Source organism: Cheilinus undulatus, linkage group 8 (genome assembly GCF_018320785.1).
Source record: "Cheilinus undulatus linkage group 8, ASM1832078v1, whole genome shotgun sequence".
Lineage (NCBI taxonomy): Eukaryota > Metazoa > Chordata > Actinopteri > Labriformes > Labridae > Cheilinus > Cheilinus undulatus.
In genome coordinates, this window is record NC_054872.1 from 43,529,067 (window position 1) to 43,548,852 (window position 19,786).

The 19,786-nt window shown below is 41.3% G+C and overlaps 1 protein-coding gene across 1 annotated transcript in view; it reads right to left on the reverse strand.

The window, feature by feature from the left end:
* The window catches only part of LOC121513497 (raftlin-like), a 252,499-nt gene that overhangs the window by 209,173 nt on the left and 23,540 nt on the right, over window positions 1-19,786 (reverse strand). The window contains exon 2 of the mRNA XM_041793287.1: window positions 6,558-6,739. Within this exon, the coding sequence (XP_041649221.1) occupies window positions 6,558-6,705 (148 nt within the window). The 5' untranslated portion in view covers window positions 6,706-6,739. The remainder of the gene's footprint in view (window positions 1-6,557; window positions 6,740-19,786) is intronic.

Consider the following 19,786-nt stretch of genomic DNA (forward strand, 5'->3'; position numbering starts at 1 on the left):
TTACAAACAGAAATCCTATTGTGTGGACGGATTGCCGAGCGCACGCTATGTAAAACCTCATGTCGAATGCAATGATAGCCAATCAGGAAGCCAGCTGACTGAATGAGGATGCACAGCAAAAACACAGCTGAGACATGAAGCATAAATTCAGCAGGGTGACTGAAATGAAGGACCAACTTGTTGATTTGTTGCAACCAGTGGTGAAGTGCAAGGTATACATGTATACAGAGTACACCCAGTTATTTTTCTGTCTCTATAAAGTATACCCACTTTTAAATCCCCCCTCTCAGGATGGCAAAGGCAACAACCAAGTAAGTATGCATTGTTTTGTAATGCATTGCCCCTAACACTTGTGAGGAACATGGAATTGCTGACTTAAAATGCATAACATGCAGTTGTCTAGTCCAGTGATTTTCAAACTTTTTGCTCAAGTCACAGCTAAGACCAAGCCAAAATCTCAAGACACATGCTTAAATCCATGCAAAATCGCCTCTTTAACATGTCATCTTTACCTGATGTTTAGTTGTAGTAATAATGCGTCATTGATCAAATCAACAGTGCACACCTAGACGTGCCTTACACTATTTAGGAACAACCGATTTACACAAATACATGCTAAAATTAATGTTTTTTTCAGCTGTGTCAGCATTATTCACAGTTATTGATAAAAGCAATCTGCTGTAGCAAATTCAAAACTTTTTATAACTGAAATTTGCCATTTTGACACTAAATACCCCAAATATGTACTTACGGAACAAAAGCAGCATCAGAAAATACCAGAAATCAAGCAAAAAAAATGTTTTCAAAGAGTCAAAATTTTGATACTATGGGATATTGGAAGTTTTAAAACAGTATTAGTATCAAATCAAAAATAGCCATGAAAAAACAGGCAAAAAGTTTCTTTAGTTTTTGTATTATTATATTATTTAAGCATGGTTGTACAAATTCCCAAGGCACACAAAGACATGCCTCACCATTTCAGAACCACTGGTCTAGTCTACAGTCACTGGGCCAATGATGAAGGTAAAATCTGCTCCAGGTTTGCTGCTGATTTGACAACAACTCTTACCAACCGAAGTAGCAGAAGTAAAGTGGTGATGTACTCACAATCAAGGCCCAGTTTTAGATTAATATGCAAGACAATCTTGCATGCCTTTGTTTATAACACAGGACAGTTATCCTTGCAGGATAGGTTGCTTAAAAATGAGTGTGTTTATGTGTTTTTGGGGGGGATTAAAAGTATGGCCACTTCACCACTACACAACTGGTGGCAACAATACAGGAGTTTATGCATTGTGCCATATTAAATATACCACAATTCAACCGACAAAGAGAGGAGTCAGACTGTAAAGAAGAAAAAAAAAAAAAACATGTAGTGGGCAGGTTTCCACATCTACCTCATTCTAAAGCTACATTTGACTTTTGAGAATACAGACCTTTGGTTTTCAGTGAACAGAACCTGTTAGTGTGTGGTGTGCCATGTCAGTCATGCATTGTCAAATCTGTCATTGTTTTCAAAAATAGTAAATATTTAAAAAATATTTTAAGCCAAGCATCAGTGTGCAAATTACTCTGATTCAGACACAAAATTTTGAGTCACACAACTCACTTCAAAGTCGCACCGACCTCCAGTCAGACTCTGCATCGTGAAGTGTACACTGTGATACAACAGACCACAAGCTGTCTATAGAACCCAACTGGTCGGATCGATTTCTGACATGTTTGATATTTTGGCCAGACGACTCCAGATGCTCTGACAGTGAAAGCAGAACCACAGCAGAATCCTCAACTTTGGGCTATTTTTACCTTTGAAAACTGCCAGACAACACCCTAAATCACCATGAAAACTGCAGGAATTGCTTTCCTTTTAACAAGTAAGAAATAAGCCTGTTCATGGCCTATCTGTGCTATTTTTGTCACAGTCTGTCCCTACATCACTTGTACAGTGTGAGCACTTAGGTTGAGCTGAATTGCAGTGTGCAAACATAAATCGTGCACAATGCTTGTGCATCATAAGCGATTCAGTTGCACAGTATGAGCTGACTTTCGATCATGACTGTTATACAGTCGGCTTGAAAGTGTATGCCCTGCTCTAGTGTGTACCAGGCTTTAAGCAGCTCTATGAGTGCAGTTAGTGTGACATAAATTATTAAGGCTTTAGATCTATAACATTAAAACAATGAGGTGAAATAAATGGGAAGGCTCCAGACAGATTCAGGTGTTATTATCGCATGCTCATCAGTTTGGTTGGTCATAAAATTACAGCAGATTCAGTTCAAATCTCGGATCAAAAACCTGCCAACTCCTCTAACACTTACATAACACTGAAATCTATCACACCCTAAATATCTTCTCTAAACTGATGCATAAGCTAGAGCTAACCTGAAACAACAGCTGTGTTTATGCAAATCATCTGCTTTTGTTTTAAACTTGCATCTAAGTTTAGAAACCAAAAACAGAAGCATTCACACTCCTGCACACAATAACACAGAGAGAGAGATTCCCCGCAGTCTTACTTTAGGTCTCTGCAACTCAGGAAACAACACCCACCTCCAATCTCATAAACACCTCAGACCGAGGAGAGGAAGGAGGGGAGGAGGCTACATCAGCCCGGTCTATGTGGAGGAATGCTATCTCGGCAAAAGGAACTGATTCATTTCCATATTTTCATCTCCAGCACAGGGAGCCTCAGATACAGTCGGACTGAGCAACACCTTCATAGTTTACTTGTTGATGTGCTTACAGAGGCAGAATCAGGCCAATATCTCACTGACTGAACACTGAAACCCATTTCTGTGAGGATCAAACCAGAACAAAACAAAGTGTCTCCCCCTGCTTTTATTGTTTGCATGTCTTACTGGAGAGTCGGACTTGCTGCCATACATAATTGATGGCTGCCAGCAGGCTGTTTGGTGTTGATTCGGTTGGAAAATTCTATATCATTAGCACAGCGCGGAGGCATGACTGACTAATTGTCAGAAAAGAAATTACAACAGTGGCTGCTAGACAGGGAGCAGGCGCTAATTAACACTCAATCATTACCACAAAATCCTGATGAAAATTACAGCCAGTGTGCTGTTATTCCATATACAATGATAGATCTCCTCTGCATCTGAATGCGCCGTGTTTTTCTACCGGGGATACGCGGGTACGATGGCATTTTTAGAGAGAGGAGTAGACAGATTAATCACACTACAGGAGGGATTAATACTCCACATAGGACAGAGCTGGAGATAGCAGTGCAGATGAGCTGTTTGCAAAAATGTGTGAGGCACACTGCCGTCTCCTTATGCAGAGGTATGAAGCTGCAGAATGCCAAAGGCCTTCAGCTATTCATATGATTCAAACCGTGCATATGGAAGAAGTAATAACTTTGACTTTTACGACTCTGCAGCGAAAAATGTCCATAGCATATCTGCTAAAGGAGGCTGAAGGGACCCGTGATCAATAGCAACTATTGCTATACAGAGAATTCTGGCTTACACTCTACTATGAGGTGCATTTGACTCTATTTGGAAGAAAAACTCCCAGGGCAATCAAAGGATTTACGGCTTTATCTAATCAAACAGTGCAATGCATAAGTATAACCCCCCTTGGACTGCCATAACTGCTATTTTTACTGTTTTACTAACAGAGTTACTGTTACTACTTTACATACGTTGGTAATGCAGTACAGTGTATCCCATTTGAAGACAATACTCACAGGTAAATTCACAGCTTCCTGAGTATAGTTAAAGAAATGTACTGTAATGATGTACAGGATCTCAAGGCTCAGTCAGGAGGAGGGGTTTCCAGTTAAGGGACCTCAGAATTTTCTCTACTGTTTGCAGATGATGTGGTTCTGTTGGCTTCCTCAGCTGGGGACCTTTAGCAGGCACTGGGGAGGTTTGTGCCTGAGTGCAAAGCAGGTGGTATAAGAAAAAGCACCTCCAAGTCTGAGGCCATGGTCCTCTGCTGGAAAACGGTAGATTGCTCCCTCTGGGTGGGGAGTGAGTCTTTGTCCAAAGTGAAGGAGTTCAAGTATCTTGGGGTCTTGTTCATGAGTGAAGGAAGAATGGACCATGAGACGCTGGCAGTACTGCAGGTGCTGACCATTGTGGTGAAGAGGGAGCTGAACCGAAAGGCAACGCTTTCAGTTTATAAGTTGATCTATGTTCCGTCTTCCACCTATGGTCTTCAGCTTGCAATGAGATTGTAGATACAAATGGTTGAGTCCTTAGAGATAGGGTGTGGAGCTCGGACATACAGAAGGATCTTAAAGTAGAGCTCCTTAAGTGGGGTACACATATAAGGATTTTCTAAATCTTAAGAGATTTTTTATCTGTTAGAGACCCCACACATGAAGATAAAAAAATCAGGCATTGAACAGTTTTGATCATACTGTGTGTGGTGTGCTCCAATAATCTCTACACAGAACACCACACAGAGCATGATTCTGTCCCACCACCAATCTAGAATCTCGTCCTCCAAGCCAGAAATCTCGTGTGATCACACGTGATCTAACAAAAACGAAGAAAAAGAAACATAGCAACAACCGGAGAACACAACACGCAACATGGAAGAGGACATGCAAGAAGAGGGAATGATGGTGTTCTTGGGACTATTTTTAGGGGAAAAATCCTGAACTACAAAAAAGGAGTCCACTGAACTTTATGATGCTTCAGCAGGTCAGCCATGCTTGTTTTTGTTTACGCCTGCTTCTTTGTTCCTCAGTCAGCTTGCTTCTTGATTGGCTACATTCTGTTCCATGTCACAATTCACAGAGTCATGACTCGGGAGTCGTCGGGAATAAGTTTTATATTTACGATATTACGCCCCAACCATTTTTGGAGCCGATTATCGGGACAAATTCACTCTTAACACACCTCAGACCACAGGATAATCTTATAGGATAATCTTATAAGACATAAGATAATCAGGCATTTGCCGTCCTTGGTCAGGAAGGGGGAAAATCGGCACAAAAACAGCCATATTATCTTTATGTGTGTACCCCACTTTAGTGTCAAATGGAGCCAGTCGAGGTGGCTCTTTTCTCTTGTTTTAATAAAGAAACGTGGTTGAGGTCTGATTAAGCTGCCACTTTTCTACAGCTACCTCCAAGATAATCACTACTGTTGCAGAAGCCATTGTAAACACTAACAGTGCAACTCAACCCCATCCATAACGATCACAATCTCCTGCTGAAGCAAATCTGTAGAGGAGCAAAAAACATCTCTTCTGACATACTCTTTGCTCTTTATTCAATGAATGTGGTCCAGTTCTGACAAAACTGCTGCTATACTCAAGCTTCATCTGAGCTAACTGCTACACTGGAGCCAGCCATCGCTAACGGCTCATATTACAACTTAACCCCACCCATAGGTACCGCCTCATTCTCCTCAAATGACTCTCATTGGTCAGAACTCTTCTCAGTTTGGCACAAATGTTAATTAGAGCTTTATAGAATGAATTTCCCTGATGACAATTAGCAAATCCATCTGCTTTGCAAGATTAGTAACAATATCTGGGAACAAAGTTGGCTTAAAGTCACCATTTAACATGCTTACTAATTCAAATAAAACACCACACTACTGCATCCAAGCACAGAGAAAATTATGATGATACTATTCATTATCAGTGTTTATTGTATTGGTTTTGAGCTCAAAATTATCATCATATTCACTGTCTCCATGTTTGTAGTTTACATCCCACACATCAGGTACAGCCTGAGCTCTCTAGTGTGCCCTCTAGTGGTGTCCTCTAGTAACATATGCCACATAAAGACAAGAATTACAAGAAGAATATTCATGACGCAGCTGAATGCATGCCTGAATGCACGGTGAAACAGGAAGTATCTGGCAATAGTTTATGATGATCGTTGTGATACATGCATCATGAACAAGCTTCACACATCTGGATTTCCTGATGTGGTAATGAAATATCAAGGGAAACAAGTCAAAATGCAGGTAATGAGTGTTGCTGATAAATACTGTCAAGAGAGCAGTAACACGCAAAGCAAAGGTACAGAGTGAGGTGTGACAGGATGCTGTCAAAGGAGAGGTGCAGGTGTGCGATTACATGGCAGCAGTCAGTGCCTTCAGGCATGCAGATAAGGTCGAGACAGCCTGCTGAAGTTCAAACTGAGCATCAGAATGGAGAGGAAAGTTGATCTTTGAACGTGCCACGGTTGTTCGAGCCAGTCAGAAAGCACTGATCACAACCATCTCCACGGTAACTAGTCATGTATAATGCACAACTCTTTTTGAGCAACTGCCCCAGCACTGCTTATTAGTGAACAAGAGCAGTGCTAGGAGCAGACATCTGCTGGATTCACATGAAACAAACTGAAATCAATTGGAGAGCAACAGGTTGCATCTGATCTTAGTTTCACAGCAAAAACACCAAAAGCTTTTCAGATTTTCACCTCACAATGACTGTGAATGTCATCTAGTATTTTCTCTAACCCACCTCGATGGACTTTTTGTGATTTATAACACAAAGCAGACTCCACATAAACAACACGGTTGAAGGTGACTTGGCACATTTTTGAAGCTGATTGGAAAAAGCTCACGTCTTACCGTCTTTGCCGATGAGGAAGTCCAAGAAGCGGTAGGTGTAGGCCACGCCCACTTTTGTCTCCACCTGCGGTCTCTTCAGAGTGGAGTAAATCTTCCCCGGACTGCTCTCCTCCGACGTCGGTTTCATCTTACGCAGGCCGCAGCCCATGGCTCCACAGTGTGTGTGTCTCTGTGTACGGACCCTGCCGAGCAGACAAAACCCAGTCAGACATGTTTCATCATCACTGGTGTGTCTGTGTGTGGAGCGTAAATGAGTGGGGGATTCAGTCATATGTGTGGTAAAAGGTAAAAACTGGATGTGGTGACAGAAGACTCAATCTGAGATCCATTCATTAACAAGACAGTAGCAATGCACCACTCTGGAACAAAAAAGTCTCCTCTGTAATTATTTCTCACCATGTGCTCACTCATATTTAAAATCAGTTTAGATTGAAACAATATTTAATACTGCAAAAAAAAAAAATCATTTTTCATTATAGTTTGCAAAATCAAGAGAAACCAAACTGATTTCTTTAAGTTTAAGTTATAAATGTAAAAGAAAGAGGCAACATTCTCAAGTTGAAAAAAACTTTGACTTCATACATTTTGACTTTATAATCTCAAAAGTTTTAAGTTAATAAAAGTTTTGACTTTATGATCAATCAAACCAAAAACAATTGTTAGACAGCCCCTGTTTACAGAAATGCCTCTTCTAAGCCCAGATGATAAAGATAATGGGATGATTCACAAGTACTTCCTTATTGCTCTGTTCCAGTAAGAAGTATAATTTGATAAGGCCCAATACTGCAGCACCTTTGCCAGGAAAGTGGGCTTATCTGGGATGATTTTCCTCCATGCATGAAGGTCATTTTCTTCAGAGCCCCTAAAGCAACATTGGAAGACAAGATACAGTTTGTAGTGTACATGCAAAACTTTCTCATGCACACAAGAAAGTTTCTGGTGAGAATGAGATAGTTCTGAAAAAAAAAAAAAGTTATTGTACACATCAGAAACAATCTGGTGAGCACAGGATAATTTTGGTGCATGCATTTAGTTCCTGGTGAGCATAAGACAGTTTTGCATGTGCACTAGAAACATCTATTTCTTCTTTTTCAGCCTATGACCATTAAGTCAGTGGCTGTCAATGTGGGCGGTCGGAACCCCTTGGGGTCGCAAGACACTGAGAGGGGGTCACCAAATACCTTCCAAAAACAAGAAATATTTAAGAAACAATTTCAAATTGTATCTTTGATCCATTTTTATTAAAATATATGCATACAATTATTCAAAACCTATCAACTTACATGTTGTTTGCTGTGTCTTGAGTAGGAGTGGTGAGGTAGCAATGAAATTCTGAGTATGTTTTACTTCATTTAAAATTACATGGACTATTTGTATGTAAACTATTTTGTGTTCTGTGTTCTGGACCCCAGACAGAGTAGCTTCGGCCATGTGCAAATGCAAATGAGGATCCCATAAAACAGTAAACAACAATAAAATTACTTGAATGATAAAATAAAAACAAGGTCATTTGGTGATATTCATGCTGAAATCAAAGTTTTAAAAGTTCTTAAAATGTAAGTCTGCACTAATCTGACATGCCAGCTGGATTTGTTTCACACGTCCATCTGGTAAACCTTCCATAGACGCTGTTTGGGAAAGGGCAAAGCCTTAAAAAAAAGAAAAAAAAAAAACTCAGAGGGTGATTGGATGACTGTTCTGTCTGTCACGTCTTTACGGACCAATCAGGGCAACAAAACATGTGACGTAACCGCAACCGAGATGCGCCGCTGCCGAGGAGTAAACTCACCACAGAACTGCATGATGCGAACCATGGCAACTGTAGACTTTTGTCTTTTTGAGAAGAAAACAACTGTCCCTGCGCTGTCCTTTGTTCTTCTTTTAAGAAGAAATGTCGTCAAGTTCAGACAAGACTGGCACAATAGCAGGATCCACGCTAATGTCTTCTGCCATAATTGCACCGGCCTCTTCTCGCTGCTTGCTGACGTCATGACTCCGTCACACCCAAAACTTCTGCCCCTCGACGCTGATTGGTCCTGTCACTTTCTAGCCTGGCCCAAACGGTTCAGACGGGAACTTTGCAAGATGAAGTGAGAAACACGGAAACAGGCAAATCCATCTTCTTCACAAGGTTAAGTCTGCACATGTCTGTTCTTGAATTTGCATGTCTGTGTTCAACTATGCTTCAACCACTTTCAGGTCTGGTGGGGGTCACCGGTCTGGCACCTTTATTTTGGGGGTCTTGGGCTAAAACGTTTGAGAACCCCTACCTTTAGGAACTCCATAATCCATGACTGTATAATCTTGTAGATTTACACTTTTTGAACTCGAAACTTTTGGATATTTTTCTTGTAAATTTACAACTTTTTCCAGTTAAATTTCTGACTTTCTAAATCCAAAAATTTGAAGTTTTTTTTTCCCTTTACAATTAACAGATAGAGTTTCTAGAGTGGCCCTGATACACTGTCATACAGAGGGGATAGTTTTGTATTTATGACCTTGACCTTTGGCCTATGACTTAAAAAAAAATCAAAATGGCTCATTTTTGAGCCAGAGAGGACATTTTTGCTGAATTCAAAGAAATCCCTCAAAGGGTTCTTGAAATATTTCATTCACAAGAATTGCACAGGCAAATGGACAAACAATCCAAGAACTGAACCCCTCTGCCAATCATGTGTGGATGCATACTAAAGTTATCACATCTTTTCTATGATATTTTATCAAAATAGTAAGATTGAGTATCAGCAACAGTAAAATTGTTGAAGGACAAATTACCATATGCACAATACAAGAGTCATGCAAATTTTAAAACACTAATACAAGACAGTTCAGGTAGAGGACACCTCTCCAGAATTGTACGTCACACACATTTCCTTTCCCTCTGTGGGTCTGATTGATTTAGATCCAGATAACCTGTCTGTGACATACGGTACACTTGCACTCACAGACATGCCACATGAAAACAAACATTCATGCTCTCAAATATCCATGATTCCTCTGGGAATTCAGATGGAAAACCAATAAAGAAGAACATGCCGGATAAGCCTCCGTAAATAAATAAATAAACACGACTAAATGAGCTTGATTCTTCACGGGTTCCCTCTCCCTCGTTCCCAGGGAGACCAAATTAACGGAGACAGCCATGGAGGGAAAGGAGGCCCTAAAGAGACGCCTTGCCCCAAATGGTTTGTGACAGCTTCGCTGCGTCTCTCCGGTGGCTGCGTCGGGGAGCAGGTGACATCCTATTGTGTGGCGATGATTAAACTCAAGGATGGATGGATGGATGGATGAGTAGATGGCGGCAGTGCCCTCCCCTCCTCTCCCCTCCCACCTCCGCTGATGAGGAACCCTCTCTATTATACTCCTTACTAATTACAGAACAGCGCGGGGCCTTGGCCGGAGACAAGGAATCTGAGCCGGCCGGCGCACCAGAGACGACAGGACAGGAAGTGGGTGGGGGGGGGGGGGGGGGGTGTAGGAAGGAGTGGGAGGCGAGATAGGAAACGAGCAGACGGGGGCTCCGTTAATGAGGTGAGCGGCAAGAATGGAAAAGGTGAGAATCAATCAAGGGAGAAAGAGGAAACAGGGGTGGCCGGGTTGGCATGGGGAGGGGTGGGTTCTGGGTAATTCCTGGCAAGTAGAGTCTGGAGAGAAAAAGAGAGCACATTTAAACTGGGCTGAATGAAAAACGGGTGATCAACGCACAACAAGGGAGGATGATGGGGAGAAAGAGTGAAAGATGAGGAAGAAGATTCATTACGTTGTCAGAAAAGCCAGTGTTTCCAGTGGCACTTACACGAAAGTCATTGTTTGGCTTTCTGAATCTCAACATGCATCACAATCATAGCTCTGCAGGCCTCAGAACAGCTCCCTGAAATAGACCGCAGGCTGACGGACTGGTGATTAATTCCAGAGCTCAGTGAGGGGCGAATTCACAAAGAAAAATACAGCACGGAGGCTGAAGGCACCATAATTTGCCCATCACTTGCCACCACTATCTGCCCTGTCTCAAGGTCTGATTCACAAAGGATGTTCTGATAACAGTATTTGAGCCCGAACAGGCCCACTGAGTTTTGCCACATTTGCAATTTTCTCCTATTTTCTACCTGATTGTGGATAAGAGAACCTGGACCCTGTTGGGAGACTCATGCAAACAGGGCATGAATGAAAGGGAGGGCAGCCCTACCACCAATAACAGCTGTGTGGGGGGGTCCATGTGGGTCAACTTTTGCACCATCCGTTGATGTGTGCCTTTAACCAGTGGGTTCATTTATGAAGTAGAGTGCAAGATCATGCAGCAATAGAGAACAACATATGGCGTGGTATATGGCTGATTTCCTGCTCATTTGGCTCCTGTTTTGATAGATTATCGATAAGGTTGTGGGATAAATGATTTTTATTCATTTCCTAGTGTTTTATTTTCAAAATTGGCCAGATGCTCAATGCTTTCCTGAGTCTTAAGCTCTTTTGAGCTTGATGCATACTGGAAGTGGCTCCATTGATAAAAGTTTTTGCAATATCTTAAGCAGAGAAGAGCAGATTGGATTTCAGATTTATCTGATAGAAGTGGGATGTAGAGGGTTCATAAAAAGGTCAGTAGTTTCATCACTTATAGAGCTAGGAGTTCAGCGACAGAGTTACTGAAAGACTGTTAGGAGGTGTCACAGCAGGTGAAACAGCTCAAACCAGTCAGCAGATCTGAGCCCAAAAAAGAGGGAGAAGGAGGAGGTAGAGTCTCTATCCAACTTGTCTTGGTATGTTGAAGGATTAAGACTGGCGTTGAGTGTTGATAAGGGGCCTAGCCCAAACCCTGAAAAACAGCCCCAAACCGTTATTCCTCCACCACTAAACTTTACTGCTGGCACTATGCAGTCAGATGACATTTTCCCAGCATCCCCCAAACCCAGACTGACCTATCTGACTGCCTAACAGAGAAGTATGATTTATCACATTGGAGCTTTACACCGTTATATCTGATGCTTGGCATTGGACTTGGTGATGTGAGACTTGCATGCAGCTGCTCAGCCATGGAAACCCATTCCATGAAGCTCCTGCGACACAGATTTTGTGCTTACATTAATGCAAGTGGAAGTTCAGAGCTCTTCAGCTATGGCATTGGCAGAGCGTTGGTGACTTTTACCCCCTGTGCGTCAAAGCAGTCGTTGACCCCCCTCTGTGATTTTATGTGGTCCTCCACTTTGGCTGAGTTGCTGCTGTTCCTAAACGTTTCCGCTTTTTAATAATATCACTTACAGTTGACTGTGGAAAATAAAACAGGGATAGAACTTCACCAGCTGTCTCATTGCAAAGGTTGCATCCATCAAAGTACCATGCTTTAAGTCACTGAGCTCTTTAGAATGACCCATTTTGCGACACAAACAGGAACAGCGTGGCTAGGTTACACCTGTGGAAACTAGTTTGATTGAAAAACCAGAGCTCAGTAATTTACAGGTGTGGCAAAATACTTTCGTCCATATAGGTCAGTGGTTTTCAATCTGTTTTTGCTCAAGGCACACCTAAGATCAAGCCAAAATTTCAAGCCACACCAAAACCATATCTATATAAACCAGCCTCTTACATGTTACAGTAAACCCAGGCAGGCCACAGAGTCAAGCACTGCTTTATAACTGACATCAGCTGATCTCACAAGCCCTCATCAGCTAAAGGAAGCTGATTCATTCATTCGCACTCATGCTGCCATATTCAAACTGCTCTTGCCTGGCTATGCTTTGCTGCTCCTTCTGCAAGCCTCGTCTAACAACCCTCCTCTACCCCAGCTCCTCCTTTACTCTACTTCTGACTTCATGAGTGTTATTGTGTTGTCATGATGCCTGCTCTGCTTTGGGTTGTTTGCTGCTTTTCTCCCTGCCCCAGGCTTTCCTTGTAGGCACAGGAAAGGCAGGAACATGCAGTGTTCCTGCTTGATGCTTTCAATGTAGGCTCATGGAAGGGCAGGGGGGATCCCAGAACAGTCCTGTGCATGAAAACAATCAGTGCAAAATATAAGTCCTGATAAAGAAATCAATCTATAACCCCACATCAAGTGTGTTTTTTTTTTTTTTTTTTTTTTTTGACAAAGCGGTCCTGACTGAACTTAAGTTATTGTATAGTTGTTGTAATTGCTTATGGTTGTGCATATTCAAGGCACACCAAGACTTGGCTCACCATTTGAGAACCATTTATATAGGGCATCTTGTTTTTACTTTAAGAGAGGGTGTGGCATCAGTTCTGTGCATCAACCAGCACACTTTTGTACTGCACAACTTGGCTTCAAAAATATCACCATTACAATGTGTCAGCACCTGTCATGGGTGTATTTTGGCATCACTTTTGTTCAACAGGAGGAGCATGAGAAGTGTCCATTACTTTCAATGATTTGAGCACATGCAAACTACACCAGAACATGAGCAACTGCTTGCTTTGCTGTCCAGTAAGGGTTGTAGTTACCCCTTTTGTGTGTTCTGTCCTTTCAGTCTCAATGGTGCATGTTTAGTGGGCCAAAATCTGCCGAATCCTTTGTGAATTTGTCCCTCAGTCCTTTTTGATGTATGTGTCTCTGTCCAGGAGACTGCCAAATGAATGGATGTATTGAGATGTACTGAGGAGTTGTGTCTCTGCCTCTCAGCGTGTTTCCAAGCAGGACTGATGTCTTCTTCCATTTCCAGCAACAAAAAAGGCCTAATACAATCTGCAGAAGCTGGCATAGCCCCTAAAAGTGCTTCAGTCCCCCCCTTAAATAGTCACTCAGGACTGCGCTGCTCTGTGCTGCAGTTCACAACACAGCATCACGAATGGCTCTGGCATCAAAGAAAACAGAATAGAAGAAAAGGAGTCTGAATTTTTCTAAGTCTTGGATTTCCACTGTTGCCTACAGTTACTTGTAAATAGCTTTTATCATTTCTCCCTCTACCCCGGAGAGAAGCAACAACAAGAGGGGAGGCGAGGCTCTGTCATGTCGTCTACAGGAGATGGAGAAGAGGTAGTCAGAACAATAGGATGGGGGGTGTAGGGGGGCTTTGAGGGAGGGGTGTGGAAAGAAAACAAAGTGGAGAGGAAAAAAAAAAATGGAGGGGTTGTATTTGCATAGCTCCTTGAGACCAGAGAGGAGGCGATGTGAGACGAAGGCAACAGCATTATTTTTAGAGCAGCACTGACAGAGGAAATGTGCAAGGTTTATGATTTTTTTTCGGAGCACTCCGGGCAGTCACAGCCCCCAAACGCCCCACCTTTACTCCTCTACGCCCTGTTTTTCTCAGAGATTGACAGGTGGGAAGTCACTGAGGCTTCATGGGTATACAGATGCTGGCTAACTTCAGAAAAAAAAAAAAACAGGAAGAGGGCCATTGATTTCCCTTTTGCTGAATTAGCAACGATCCTCTTGCCATTTTGTTCTAACTTTTGTCTCTTGCTAATGGCTTTTGGAGGTTTTATTTGATAAGAGGTTTTATTCGATAAGATTCTCCTCTCATAAAGCCAGATTGATGTTCTGATACTTTGTTGTAGCTGAGATGCACTTAACTTTGGCCCATCTAAACAAAACATCCCACAGCACTTTGTATTATGCTGAATAAGAAAGGAAACATCAGGGAGATGCTTGTCTCTCATTGCCGTGTTTTCTATCCGTCAATCAGACCAGTCTGAAGAGTTGCTTCTTTGTTTCCTGTCTGATGCTTTCTAATGATGTAGCACATTGTGTTAGTGAAAAGACTTTATTGTAGGAGTTGAGGAACTAGACGGCAAATCTCAAAGCTCTCACTCTTGTCTTGGCATTATGAAGTTGCTTTTACAAGTCTTAACTCAATGTTAACCATCCTTTTGCTCTGATTTGGTCCCCTGCAACTCCAAAGGAAAAGGTCTTCAAAGGTCATATCTTTCCCATGAGGTCAAACACTTATGGACCTCCTGGAGAGCAAGAAAGGCCTCCTACTGCTGCACACAATGAAGTCCACAGTCCTGATTTGCCACGTGTGTTTTTTACCCAATTTTATATTCCTTTAGGTGAAAAACATTTTGTTCAACAAGATGCACTGACTGTTAAGGAGTTCATATTTCTACACAACTCCATCTGAGTAAGAAAGCCTAAACAGCAGGTTAGACGATAAGGGAACATACAATAATGCCTAACATACTTCTCCTTATGTTGTTTAAACCTGAGCAGAATTGGACTTTAACTGATGTTACAGCACTCACCTGTGCTCAAATAATGTAGTATTACTACATCTTCTCCTCCAAAACAGCAGCATTATTGATCAAAACACATTGAAAGTACTCAAAGCTGTCCATATTTTTGCAGACTATACGTAGCAAGATCAGTGTGGTCAAATTAAATGGTTGGAGGCTCTATATACAATTAGTTGACTTTAAAAAGATATTTTTCATTTTATAAAGTTGAGATTGTGCATAAAAGAAAGATACCAAACATGAGCATGGTATCCATTTTTGAGAGGTTTATATTGTCAAAAGAAATGTATTAAATGGCACATATTATGTAAAAATCACTTTTTCAGGCTTTTCTAGCAAAAATATGTGCCCCTGGCCTGTCCACGCTCTTCTCAAGTACCAGAAAAATCTATTCTCTCCCCCACTCTCCTTCTCCACCTTTCAGAAAATGTGTGCTGAAACAAGCCATTCTCAGGTTTTACCCACATGATGTCATGTGGGGAGTTAGCCCCGCCCCCAGGTTCAGTTGGCCCTTCCTGCTTGGAAGAAAATGCCACCCTCCTCACCTGATCTTCCTTTCAGCTGCCAGCTGAGAGGAGGATCAGGAGAGCCACATCCATTAAGTCACATTTTTCTTGAGAGGGGCGGGGTCAGGGGCGGAGTCAGACAGCTCAGTAACATTTAAAGCCACAGACACAGAAACAGCTCGTTCTGAGCAGAGCTGAAACAGAGGGTTTTTTATAGACATGCAAAAATCTAATACTGGAGTGTTTTTTTCAGTAACAAACTTCACAGGCATGTTTTGGGGACCTGTGAGACCAGTATAAACTTGTCTCTAAAGGGTAAAATATGTCACCTTTAACAAAATGGCAAAATAGCTGTGGACTTCTAAGGGTTAAGCTAAGGTGTAAATATTTATGCAGATAATCATAAAAAAAAGAGGAATATTGTAAAATAATGATTTCAGTACAAGATTGTGTTATTTACTTTAACTTTTGGGAGTAAATTTGAAGTTTTACAAATATAGTTACTGTTTCATTACAAAGCAGATTCATACTTAATACAGATTGCCATTTGGACACACATGGAAAAGTCAGGTGTTTTCAGTAAGGATGGAGCAAAAAGGCCAAATACAGAGTTGGCAAACACCCTTTGATGAGAATCAGCACACCACCCTTTTTCACTGGCAGGAAACTGGATAACTTCACTCATGGTGCAGAAGCATCTGACATCAAAAACAACACAAATCCACCAGAAACATGAGCAAAGGAATTCCAATATTTATCAATGTACAACAGGCAGCATCGAAAAACATAGGGATACATCTTCATCTAAACTCTCTGACCAAGGGCATGATGGGAAAACGTCCCATGGGAGAAGCTTAGATGAGATGTTCTGAATCTCTATAGATATAGCAGTATGTAAACAGTTTAAATGAAAATCTCTGTTTTTCTGCACTGACATTGATTGGATGCCAACCAAACCATCGCAGAGCCAGTGAAAGCTAAAGACACCAAAATATGGTATGTATGTAAATTACAATGAACAGCTGAGAGCTTTCTCCTAGCCTCTGATGCCATGTTTTGCAAGTGTTTTCAGGAGAGCCAGTACCAACGATGCACCAATAAGCTTGTACATGCCAGCCTATAAAAATACTCAATCTACTGCTAATCCTACAGCTGATTTGAGTATCACACTTCCTGTCACCGGACTGACTGAACTTTACATTGAGAGACTTCCACAGCTTTATGTTTGGCTTCATAAAGCATCTTAAGTTACCTATAAGTGATGCCACTGAGACTGTGTCCATGTTTTATACTGTATATGACACTCACACAAAACAGAGTTCCCCTTCTTTGTGCATACAGAGTTAGCTGGGATGGAAGAACGTTTAGTAATGGATCAAAATAGCAAGCTAAAATGGCCAAAACCATGTTTGATTTTAATTCTTTTATGTTTATCCTTAAAAGAAACCACCCCCTGGCTTTATTGCTGTTGGTCAACTCTTCATGTAAAAGCCCTTAGAGGTGGAGACCTGAATTGCCCTGTGGTTATTATAGTGAATTAGAAGTTCATAGCCATGAATTAATGTAGAAAACCAAGTCCAAGACTCCTACCTGTACTTTAAGACATCTGAGCATTTGGAACAAGAAGAAACTGCACTGAATAATTATCCTTAATGCTGTCTGAGAGATCCTCCCTGTATTACAAGTCTGTGTTAGCAGGCTTTGATAGCAGCGATGCTGAGATCAAACCCAGCAGCATGGGAAGCTTCACAGTGGATTAATGTAGGAAGACATTAATTAGGACACTGTGTTCTTGTGTTCTTCTCCATGTAGTCTCCCTTTAAAGCCCAGCTCTCTCTCCCTCTCTCTGCCGCTTTATCTCGCTCACCCTCTTTTTCTGACTTTTGATCTTTTTAATCTGACAAGTTAAGTGGAGCGCCGAGCTGTGTGTTGTGGTGGGTACAGCCGGCCCGCTACTATCATCCATAGTTTATTGTGAGCAGTAGCCTCAAGGGCTCTCTGAGGCAGAGTGGTTAGAGAGAAACCATCGTGAAAATGAGAGGAGCAGACTGACCGCACAGGAAGAACAACGGCACTGATTGTTGATGTCCATGCTTCACATGATCCATGCTTACTGTAAGTTTGCTGAAATCTAGCCTCCTCTGGCCTTCCCAGAAAATACTATCAGACATATTTTAAAACAGCCTTTTTGGGGTTACAAATGATAAAGTTATTAATTTATAACATAGCCATTCTTGGTTGTTTTGGGTCATTATCCTTTTGGAAGACCCATGACCTGCAACTGAGACCAAGCTTTCTGACACTGGCAGCACATTGGCTCCAGAATGCCTTGACAGTCTTGAAATTACATTGTATCCTGCATTGATTCAAGACACCCTGTGCCAGATGCAGCAAAGCAGCCCCAGAACATAACCAATCCTCCCCCATGTTTCACTGGATGTCTATTAACACCAAAGCCACAGTGAAACAACAGTTTATCATTTCCTATTATCCACTGCTTGCCCTGTGCTGCTTCTGGCTGTTGCTGAATTTTCATTTTGCTTAATTTTTCAGTTTGTTTTTATTACTGGACTCATGAACTACTTTTAATCAGTATAGCTGCAGGTGATTTTAATACTGTTCTGTTGTATAAAGGAAGTAAATGCATGTTGTTGACTACTAGTAAATGCAGATTTGTCTTATGCACTTCTTATCAGGTTATACTGCCACCTGTAGGACGTCCCAGTATACTACAAAGCTAAGTAGACTAAGCTAGTTTATCAATACCTACTGATCACACTCAAAGATGATCTGTACCAGCAGCGAGACAAAGAACTAGAAATTCAAAAGGGACCAAAAAAAGTTTTGTTTTGTTGGGTAATCACATTTAAAAAAACTACAAGTACATAACAAACCTACTCTATAAGAGCACTGTGAGTGGATGTTATTCTTACTCTCCATCCTCCATATAGACGTTATTTTGTCCTTCATTATGCCTCTAATTTCCTGTCCTTTCAGACAGCAGGCATTTGTCACAATGTGTAGAATGACACCAGCTGTGTGTGATCAGTTTGTATCTACACATTAGCAAACAAGTTCTGTAATATTAATGTTCAGCATGGAGGACCCACAGAGCCGTATGAAAGTGGGAGACTTTCTACGACAGCAGTCTGACCACGATTTACAGGCGGCACTAATTAGATCAGTTCCTCCACACAGCTCTGAGAACAGCTGCTTATCTTACCACTAGAACAGCCTCCAATATGTTGGTATTTGTGTTTTTATGACACTGTCAGAGCAATATTTTATCACAACAGAACTTGTCTGATTGTGGCTTTTTAACAAAACATTCCCAAACTTGGGATAATGATTGTGTAAGAAGGTAATTATTCAAACTTCCAAACTAGGCACTTGGATAACACGGACCTCTTCAACGGCGTCACCATCCCAGCTGTGAAGCTGTTATCTGCGTCAAACAAAAATACTTCACATACTTGACATACAATTGTAGAACTGACACTTAATCATGCGCGTTTGTTCAAATCTGAGACTGAAATGATTTCACAGACACAGAAGCTTCTTATCAAACAAACAGTTGTACAAGAGAAAAATAACTTGTTTTGTTTTTCTGCATCAATTTTATAATTTGGAGGTTTTAATTATTTGTTCATTAGTTGGATTCCCCCAGGGTGAGGAAATGAATGGGCTCTTCCTCTGTTTGTTACAGCCTTCCACACAGTGCTGTTTAAACCCCGCAAGTATGTTTTCCATTTGGGTAAAAAATTAACTTCAAATCAAGTTTGTTATATAAATGATGGGTATTAGAGCTATTAGAACAATCAGGGAGATGGAGAGAGAACGGCGAGTGATCAAGTAGAGAAAAAGAGTGTCTATGGTTCTAAACAAAGCAGTGATACAGAGACATAAGATGTTATTTTCTGATTGTTCCACTGCAGTTATACTCTAAAGCAGGGGTTCTCAACCTTTTCAGCCCGTGACCCCCAAAATAAAGGTGTCACAGACTGGGGACCCCCACTGTACCTGAAGGTGGATAAACACAGCCATGCACATTCAAGAATAGTCATGTGGAGACAAGGCCGCCTATTGGGGATGGCCCAGCCTAACTAGGGGCCAGCAAAATCATGGTCCATTGTAGAGTTAAGCTGTGGTATTTTATATTTAACCTGAATCATAACCACTCTTATCAAAGAAACAAATATCTTTTTAATTCATTTGTGCAGTAAGAAGCCCTCTTAAAAACGTTAATCCTTTTGTTTTAAAAAGAATTAAAATACTTCAAAAATAGCTAAAATGGGTTAACAATGGCAAAAAATACTGGGAAAGGTGGTGAAATTGGAGTTTAAAAGTAGCAGAAATGGGTTAGAAGTGCTGAAAATTGGATGAAAGTGGATAAGAAAATAACCAAAAATGGCAAAAAATTGGTTAAAGTGGTAAAAAAAACAAAAAAAAACAGGCATATTAAGTGGTAAAAGGGGATTAAAAAAGTGGCTGAAATGGAGTTAAAGTTGTAAAAATAGGTGGAAATTTGGTGAAATGGGATGA